Genomic DNA, 9,490 nt, shown 5'->3' on the forward strand with positions numbered 1-9,490 from the left:
AAACTACCTGCAACAACATTCTGATATGACAACATTTTGTGCCCACTCCACAGTCTGCACAGTTATAAGAGGAGGAGTTTAGGCAGAAGCCCTCAAAGGACAGTTTAACCATCATATATTCTTCCAAATATCACTCACATTATTCTTACGTTTTTCTTCTTTGTTTTCCACTCTCTGTGAAATCTTTCAAAGGAGTGGAATGATCCTTCTCAAAAAGGGAGACCTATTACTGCTTTGAGAGAGATCTTGTAAAACCCTAAACATGCCAGACATTAAATGCACATAAGCAGAACAGTACTTTCAAAGTCAATTAGCTTGAAAGTATAAATATGTTCAAGTTCTCTCTTGGATTAGGACCCCAGAGGCAATTTAGAGCCTTGGCTCCTACAGCTCACTGCATTTTTACTTCAAACCACTTTAGCTCAGCCACACAACAACAACAAAAGTTTTGAAATGTTATTTGCCCAGGATCAAAACCATTCTGCTCTATTTTTCTAAGGTGAAGATGGCAAATGATAAAGGTAATACCTTTCATACAGACTCTTCCCTACCTCTTTCATGAATGTATATGTGTATGTGTGTGTATATGTATATTTAACTCGGATACAATTATTCAAATCTGCTAAACTGTGAACCAGAGTAGAGCTGAGGCAGCACAAAATGGTAAGGAAAAAGAAGGATCCATACTACTAATAAGAAACTGTTCTCTTTAAATTGTTTATACAGGTTTTGGCAGTAGACAGGCTCCAACAGAGCCAGAGCCAATGAAATAACCATTGCCCAGAACTGCTCTGTGGAGTAAACTCTTTCCGCTACAGAAGCACAAGCTCTCTGTCAGCTGCCTCGGACAAAAAACTTATGACAGCTCTTCTACACCATCTAAGTCAGGTCTTAACATCTTGCTTTCCTATTTTAGTAAGTCTTGATGTCCAAGCTGCTTTCCGAAATTCACTTCCTAAAAGATTGACACTGACAAGACTTACGTAATGTTCTTTATTTGTGGCTCATTCTTGCATTGTGAATAGTCTGAATGAATTTCATGGGACTATTTGGTGCAAAAGCAATTAGAGTAACTCTAAAACTTTGTTCAATCTGTTAAGATAACTCTGAATACTGCACAGGAGTCCAGATGAAGAGAATGTCCTAGAAATCTGTACACATCAGCTCTCAAAACAAACTAGACAAAGTTAACTAGTAAGATTTTTAATATTTGAAAGCAAAATCAACCTTTTCAAAAGAGAATAAGTCCAAGTTATGCAAGTCTTCCATATAAAAAATTCCACAAAGATAAAGAATAAGGAACACCAGATCTATTCTTTGACATACAGAAAACAACTTGAGAGGTTCTCGGACAAAACAGAATCCAAGAGAAAAAGACATAGAGAAATGTTCCTTCAATACCTGAGATGACTAGTAATGGTGACCACTTTCAAGCATGCAATTCAGGTTAAACAATATATTGCAGTCACCAGATGGTTTCACCTACAAAAGGAAAGTAGGGTCAATCTGTAAACCCTCTCTGAGTGGTGTCACTGACATATTTATTATTGGCAAATCAAACCACGATGACAAGATAAGAAGCGGATGACAAGGCTTGCATTATTTTCTGTCTCAAAATAATACTTAAAAAAACCCCAATAAAATAGTTTTTCCATAAGATTTCCTGGGAGAAAAATAGTTTGGTTTAAGAGATACGAACCGAAAAGTTTTCAGGTTGCTGGATTAGGGGAAAAATAAAGCCTGTAAAAAACTTGTCCATGTTGGGAAGCCTATCTTTTCTTTTTCTGACTGATAGCTCCCATGAAAGATAAAGCCTGAAGAGAAATCTCCCCTTGCATTTCTGTGGATCAGAATTGTTTTCTCTGGAATGTGGCTGGCTGCATCATTAGGAATGCAAGGCTTTGTGCAAAAATATCACTGAAGATAACACTAGATGCAGTGTCCAAACCAAAAAGCAGACAAACCATAAAGGACATATAATCCAAAAAACTCAGATGTGGTCTTTCCGAATTTATTCTTTATAAGCACACGAGAAATCTATATGATGTGCTCATTAATGTCTCATAAAACATTACACTATATTCTTAGAACATGGAATTAAATAAAAATTATGTAGAAGCACTTTTTACTAATCAGAACACTCTGTCTGTGGTAACTGATATAAACGTGATGAAATTAAGTTTGCCCTAGAACAGTTCTCAAAGTCTCAATGTTTATTTTACTGGCTTTAAAAAATAAGCCTGTTACTTCCATCATTAAAAATCTCAGGCCACTAAACACTATACATGATACGTTTGTTTTTGCTTTTCTAAAAACCAGTAACATTTCCTTTTTAAAAACTCCTTATGGGATAATGGATAAAACACAACAACACTTTTAACAGTGAAAAAAAGTAGTTTATGTGACTAAAGGTCTCTAAGTAACCAATTCTTTCAAGATATCTGTAAGAAAAAGGGCATAGTTACAGAAGCCTTGGTGGCCATCTAGCTGTTTACTCACCCATTTCCTGTCTGGTACTGCAGATTCCTGTCCCATATTTTTGTAACTCTATGGTCACAGTTTTCAAAGCGTTAACATCCGTTTCTGCAAAGCCGAGGTAGTTATAAGAACCCATATTGATTACATTCTTGATAATCCTTCCTGTAAACCTATAATCAAAGCACATTTTAAAGAACAGTGCAACTTTCCCTCCAACCCCAAACAAAAAGAAAAGGAAAAAAACCCCAAATTTTCCAACTGAATTCTGTTCCACTGTCAAATTCTTATTTGGGAATTTATAATCCTCATACTTGAATATTCCAAAAGTTTTTTTCCAGCCTTTCTCTTTTCGTGACTAAATATTGCTTCTTGCTCAGAATGTTTTCTAGATTCCAAGCTGTAGATGGTGATTTATTGGTATTAGGTAACAAGGTGCTTTTATGGACTTGAACAAACAATCAAACCTAAAACTTCATTTAGGGAATAACTTATAGACACTATTTTTTCCGAGCAAATTGTCAACAGCTTCTACGGAGTCATCAGTGTTCACCCACAGAGAGAAATTAAACATGAAAATGTTGTGGCAAACACTACGATGCATTCTCAGTAAGCTGAAATATACACAACCTAGACATTGTTTATGTGGTGAATTTCCATATCTATTTAATTCAGTAACAGTTGGGATACACCAAAAACTTCACGCTGTAAACTGCTTAGAACTCATTGCCAGAGACTCACTATGTAAGTAAGAAGCAGCATATATGAAAAGCAAGAAATTATGATTTACATCCTAACCAAAGGATAGGACAAGGAGTAATGGGTTCACACCGAAACACGGGAGATTTAGGTTGGTTATGAGGAAGAATCTTCACTATGAGGGTGGTGAGGCCCTGGCACAGGGTGCCCAGAGAAGCTGTGGCTGCCCCATCTGTGGCAGTGTTCAAAAGGCCAGGCTGGACGTGGCTTGAAGCAACCTGGTCTAGGGGAAGGTGTCCCTGCCCATGGGAGGGGGTTGGAACTGGATGATCTTAAGGTCCTTTCCAACCCAAACCGTTCTGTGATTCTATGATATAACAAATTTTATTGTAATATTCCCACTAAAGGCCTGTTGTCAAAGATGAAGCATAAGCAGCCTTACTTGTGCCAATACAGCCAAATAAACCCATTTGTGGTAGATTTCAGTCCCTTTTATACTGCGTTTCCAAACAATATTCGGAAGAAAGGGGACAAACTGTCTGCACAGTAGTGATTTCAGGAAAAAATACACTGATGTCTTAATGGAGGATGTAGGTATTAGGGGCTTGGATGCAACATCCTGTGCTTTGCAGATATATCAGGAGGATTCTTACGAAGCTGGCAGCTGCAGTGTAAGGTGACTCACCTAAATGTCCAGTTGTAATCATCTGTAACACGTTCCATGAGGTCAAACTGTGGCCCTGGGACACTGCAAATTGGACGATTCCAGTTATCCCGTATTCTCATATAGAGGTTTCTGGTGTAAAAGTTCTCAAAATCTTGATAAAGTGGCACAAAATCCTGGTTTGAAAACATGCACAGGGTTATGTTGCTGGGAAAACGTCTGCTGCTGTACCCAAGTCATTCCCATTAAAAAGGAAAAATGGATTCATGAGTGAACAGAGCTCTGCAACAACCACATGTTTCTATGTCACAAACAACAACTATAGCAAATATCTTACTTTAATTCCCTGAAATACAGTGTTGGGGTTTTTTTAGGGAGTGATTTTTTGGTTCTTTTGTTGTTGGCTTTGTTTCTTTTTTTAATGGACAACAAGTTGGCCTAATTCTCCAGTCCAACATTTGGAAAGCTAGAAATGGAAGAACTTGTTCTTCTTTTACTGGAAGAAACCAAATGCTTCCTTTGCTATGTGTGGAGCAGATTGCAAAACTGAGATAAACAACTCATTATATTTCATTAAGTGCTGGATACATTAGATTAAAGCTAGTCCAATGTAATTGATCTGGGCATTATTGTCCTAGACTGCACATGCATACAGCCAGTTAGACAACTGGTTTGGTTAACAATTAATTTCTATCTATGGATTTTACTTGGAAATTAAATTAAAAGAAAGGTATGGAATCTAAACAAAGTTTTACATGAAACAGCAACGTAGGCACATTAGACACTGGATACAATAAACTGATAAAATAACATGGTATGTATTTATTTGTGGAAGACTGGAGAATTAAATGAACATGTAATCCGTGGTGGATGGCAGAAAGATTTAACTGGCGTATCTGGAATCAAAATAGCTCAATAAATGGCCAAATCATTCAGTGAATTGAGAAGCATATTCCATGAGAATGCTGATAAAAAGACCGCACCCTGATATTTCATTAAGTGTCATATGCATCTTTGGAAAGCCAAAATGGGAAACAGTTCGGGGAATTTTATTTGTAAGAGGAACAGTAAAACTATTTGCATTTTCCCTCCATTATGGCAGGTTTTATTGTAAATGATGGCTCAACCTGCACAGACAAGGAGGAGCAACAAAAAGTCTAAACAAATTTTGAAACACAGCTGAGCCTCCTGAGGTGTAAGTTTCACTTAGAGCTATATGAGATGAAAACATTTCTAAGCGAGGACTTGCAGGAATTCAGGCTACATTCACTCTGTGCTGGGACAGTGATTCCCGAGTGCTCTGTGATCAGGAGCTCAGCAAACAGAAGTCAGCAATTGCAGATGTTAGCACCACCTATTGCTGTGAAGGACAAGGACAGCTACATGGGGCAAAGAAAAATTGGGTTTTAAGTTAGGAGAGATGATACAGTTAACAACGAGGCATTTCTGAGTGTTCTTTTTGTGTGGATTGGCACGAGAGTCTGTTTTATTGAGAGCATTCTGACACTCTTAGAACATACCTCTGCGTGAAAATTATGATTTTACATATATATAGGGACATACTCATACAGGTGTTTATACTGCAGTGTGTGTCATTCCTCTCATTGCTATGCAGTGTTCTTCTGTAAGATGAAAGTTGTTTGCCTTGTTACTTTGGTAGGTTATTGCACATAACTTGCAAGTAGGGGACAACTCAGCTGTGGATACAGAATGCCTTTTTCATACATACTTTTTGTTGTTCTCTTTCTGCAGCAATGTGACGTTTTTCTAGTCCCCAGGCTCTCATAAAATCTCGCAGGTAGCCAAATATCGTTCCCACTCCAAAACCCAGGAAAGTAAGAACAGCAACATACATTGGCGCCTGTTCAAAGTGCTCAATAAAGGTTTTTTTGTAGAGAGTTCCATTTGATACACCATTCTTCTGAAAACGTAGAACAGAAACTTGTGATTAATACATTGCATCTCATAAAGCTTACACCTTAAATCTCAAGGCAAATAATTTTCCCTAACACAATGCAAATTAGAAGAGACATTTAGACCTCACACTGTATCAGCTGATGCAACTTAAACCTCAGTAAGAGAACCTTTAACTCCTGCAGTTGTTACTGACCACTACAGGTGTTTTCCATTTTCTCTCCTCTCCACCAATGCCCTCAATTGCAGGTGTCTTCAACACCACTCCCTTGTCTATTTTGAAACATGTGAAACTTATTAAATACTGGCAACATATTATTGTGTAATTGGACAATTATTTCAAAGGTGATTAAATGGAAACCACAATACTCTGTTCTCGCAAGACAGAGCTGTAAAAAGGGAAGGGCTGCATTAAAAACTCACCTACACTGCATCTGACACTGCTTCTGTAAGTCTTGTGAAACCCATTGCAGCAACTAACCTATATACAACAAATCCTGTCTAAAATAGGGCACCTTTTCCATGACATTCTTCAGATCTGAAGAAGTATCCAAAACAGCCATAATCCCAGCCTTCTATTTTGGTTCTGATTTCACAAATGCTTTTAATCATCTTTTCAGTGATCTCCCCCATACTTCTAAGGGTACTTAAAAAAAGGCAGGGGGAATGAGGGGAGAGGAGAGACACACAGATAACCTGCTTGTTGGAACTGGTGACCCTATTGTGACTAACTTCTAAAAATACAAAACCATGCATGGGCAAAATAATTTGTCTTGAAAATATACTAAAATTTCCATGTATGTATCGAAGAAGCTAAGTTTTTCAGTTGCAAACCAACTTATATTCAGCAGGTTGATCAGATTACTCTTTGGAAGAGAGGTAGTTTCTCCTAGTTCTGCAAAATACAATGGCTTTTACAGTTACTGTCTTGTAACAGCCAACCTGTCAATTCAAAATAACAAATTGTAATCCAGAAAAAACAGTGTCCTCTATAAAAAAACCCCAAGCAAACAAAAAAAAAAAATCACGTACATTTTTGAGCATATTTTAAAGCAAGACTTCCAACACATGAAGAAATACCATTAATATATTGCTGCCTGTGGGACTGAGCTAAAAAAAATGTAGCTGATCTATTTATGGAATGCAATTATTTTAGCAAGCTAACATAGAATACTCATGTTAAGAACAACTGCAAATTCACTTTACTTGGCAGACCTGGAGTATTATTGATCTTCATATTGCATTAAAATGCCTTTATCCTTCAAAAGCTTTTGATTTCAGTAATAATTTGCTGTCCAATCCCAGATCCACAGTTTTCTTGGGAGAGAGTGAGAAAAGAGAAAGGAAAAAAAAAAAAAGGAAAGAAAAAAGATGTCAGGCACAAGATAGAATATAAAGATTTGGAAGGAAACCCAAGAAGGAAAAAAATGCTGGTAGAGCTGAACAGAAACATATTTAGACTTTGGAAAGATTTTTTGCGCTGTGAAGCAGAAGGAACACAGGGCTGGCTCTCACCATGGGAGGGTGGACACTTGAAACAATGCTACACATGTACTCATACCTCAAGCTAATCACTCTTTTAGGGCAACCTATTTACCATGAAAAACATTTTATGAGGACGAGTTAAATACATGGCCAAGTCATCTTTCACATGAGTCACAACAGCTGTGGGCACACAGCGTCAAGATGAAGTAAATATTTCATCAAGGATTAAGCTCAGCCATTTTACCTTACATTTGACATGAGCTAAGAGCATACTTATGGTCATCTATGGCAATTCCAATTGACATCACAGCTTGTCAAGCTGTGCTGGTGTGATAATGCACCTGAGCCCAGAGGAATTACCATGATAATTCTGTTTATCAGTTTTATTAAGAAACACTTTGTTATGTATCTGATTTGTAAATGAACAGGGAAGCTCGTATTAGACTCCTGCATTGCAAAACTCTTCTTCCACAATAAAACTCTTCTGGTGTGGGGGTCTCATTTCAGGTACTGTTATTTTATGCAGTCAGTGTGACATAGGTAGATAAACACGTAACCACTGTCACCTACAAGTAGCTAGTAGCAAATGGCACCAATAGTAAGAATGTGGAGTTAGACTGTGACCCATATTCTCCAGTCTATGAATGGTGAAAACCAGAAGTCTTTAAGTAGCCCAAGGTTAGTACTAGGCTGGGAGAACAAATTCAGAAAAATACAGGGACATCCTGTCTAAAAACTGAAGTGAGGGAAACAATGAGCACTTCATTTATGCCCAAAGTCCCACCAAAAAAAACAGAGAAAGAGTCTCAGGATTGGAATAACCAAATCAAGTGGATTTGATGATTCTAGAGAGTGGTAATGTGAATGCTTTAGTGCAGCACTTCAAATCCAAGCACTAGGGTATGGGTGACTGACTGAACATCAGGAGGAAGTTCGACAGTTTCAGGTAGACTAAATAGTCAGTGCATGAATGGTTAACTGCTATTTTACATTACATTACTTTTGATTTTGCACATGATAACATGAAGTTTTATCTGAGAAGGAAAGAGGCGAAATTGGAGACTGCATTTAAAACACTTAGGCGGTGAAGATAGGTGTAATTAAGCTATTGCTGGCACCAAAATTAAACACAGCAGATGCCATACATATGCTTGAAAAGGTTCAGAGATCACTGGCTACACAATGGGTGCCCTGCTGATTTGTACACTCACTCGTGTATTACCTGTAATAACGCCTGTAGTAGACAGTATATTTTCTAGCTCCATACCTCAACTGTAGCAATCCTAAATAGCAAATGATTAGGCAAAGATTCTGAAAACCTAAGCAGAGAATTACAATTTCCTCAGTATATTCTCCCAAATTCCAGCAATTGGTGGCTTTGAGATTTCAAGAGGCTGAGATTGTGTTATCGCAGTTAACAGTCATCAGGGAATACCTGTGAATTTGTTGATAATTTTTGAACCCACAAATACTGTGGAAATAAACTGTGGATTCAACGGTTGACTTAATCTGTAAAAATTAATTTCCATTTTTTATTGTAAAACTGCCTGATAATTCCATTTGCCAATTAACTTTGACCACTGTTGTCTGTTCAGCTTTCCTACTCAACCAATCAGTTTTCTGTACTTAAATGACTTCTGCCTTTCCGCTTGTCTCTTCCCAAGCTGAAGAATCTTAATCTGTTTAGTTCTGGTCTAGTTTAGTGTCCTTGTCCTTACATAGAATAAAAAAATAGATCTATGTTAATGCTCAACTTTCTTCTCACTCTGCAAAGTTCAATACTACCTTTTTGAAATGCAGAGGAAGGGAATTAAAATTGCATGCGCATTTGAGGGCACAGTATAGATTTATACATCTGCAAATGCTTTGCCTTGTTTTCTGTTGCTTTTTTAAAGCTTGTTAACGTTCTATCTGCCTTCTTGCCACAGTTCACAGTTTCAGAAATATCTCTTATGATTTGAATATATCCTTCCTCACTTGCAATAAATACCTAATTTAACTCACACTGCTGTTTGTGCATTCTTAGGATCATTTCTCCCTCCAATTCATTAGTTGTTTTTTAGTGATCTGCATTTTTGTCCACTGTTTTACCACACCACACACTAACAATGAGAACTTTCTGCAGTGTTTGCTGTCCAGAGTTAATTTTTCACTCCCTGCAGAGTCTGGTGTTGTCCACACGTATCATCATCTATTCATTCTCACCCCTTTTTCCAGACCATTGGTGGTGTCGTGGTTCAAGCCCAGCCGGCA

The 9,490-nt window shown here is 37.6% G+C and overlaps 1 protein-coding gene across 1 annotated transcript in view; it reads right to left on the reverse strand.

The window, feature by feature from the left end:
- SPTLC2 (serine palmitoyltransferase, long chain base subunit 2) overlaps positions 1-5,753 on the reverse strand; it is a gene marked incomplete at its 3' end in the record, with an annotated part of 36,231 nt that extends 30,478 nt beyond the window's left edge. The window contains exons 1-3 of the mRNA XM_010024678.1: positions 5,568-5,753; positions 3,860-4,014; positions 2,500-2,648 (exon numbers count right to left, since the gene is read on the reverse strand). Of these exons, the coding sequence (XP_010022980.1) occupies positions 2,500-2,648; positions 3,860-4,014; positions 5,568-5,693 (430 nt within the window). The remainder of the gene's footprint in view (positions 1-2,499; positions 2,649-3,859; positions 4,015-5,567) is intronic.
- Positions 5,754-9,490: the final 3,737 nt, after the last annotated feature.

The sequence above is a fragment of the Nestor notabilis genome, unplaced genomic scaffold (genome assembly GCF_000696875.1).
Source record: "Nestor notabilis isolate BGI_N333 unplaced genomic scaffold, ASM69687v1 scaffold24970, whole genome shotgun sequence".
Classification (NCBI taxonomy): Eukaryota; Metazoa; Chordata; class Aves; order Psittaciformes; family Psittacidae; genus Nestor; species Nestor notabilis.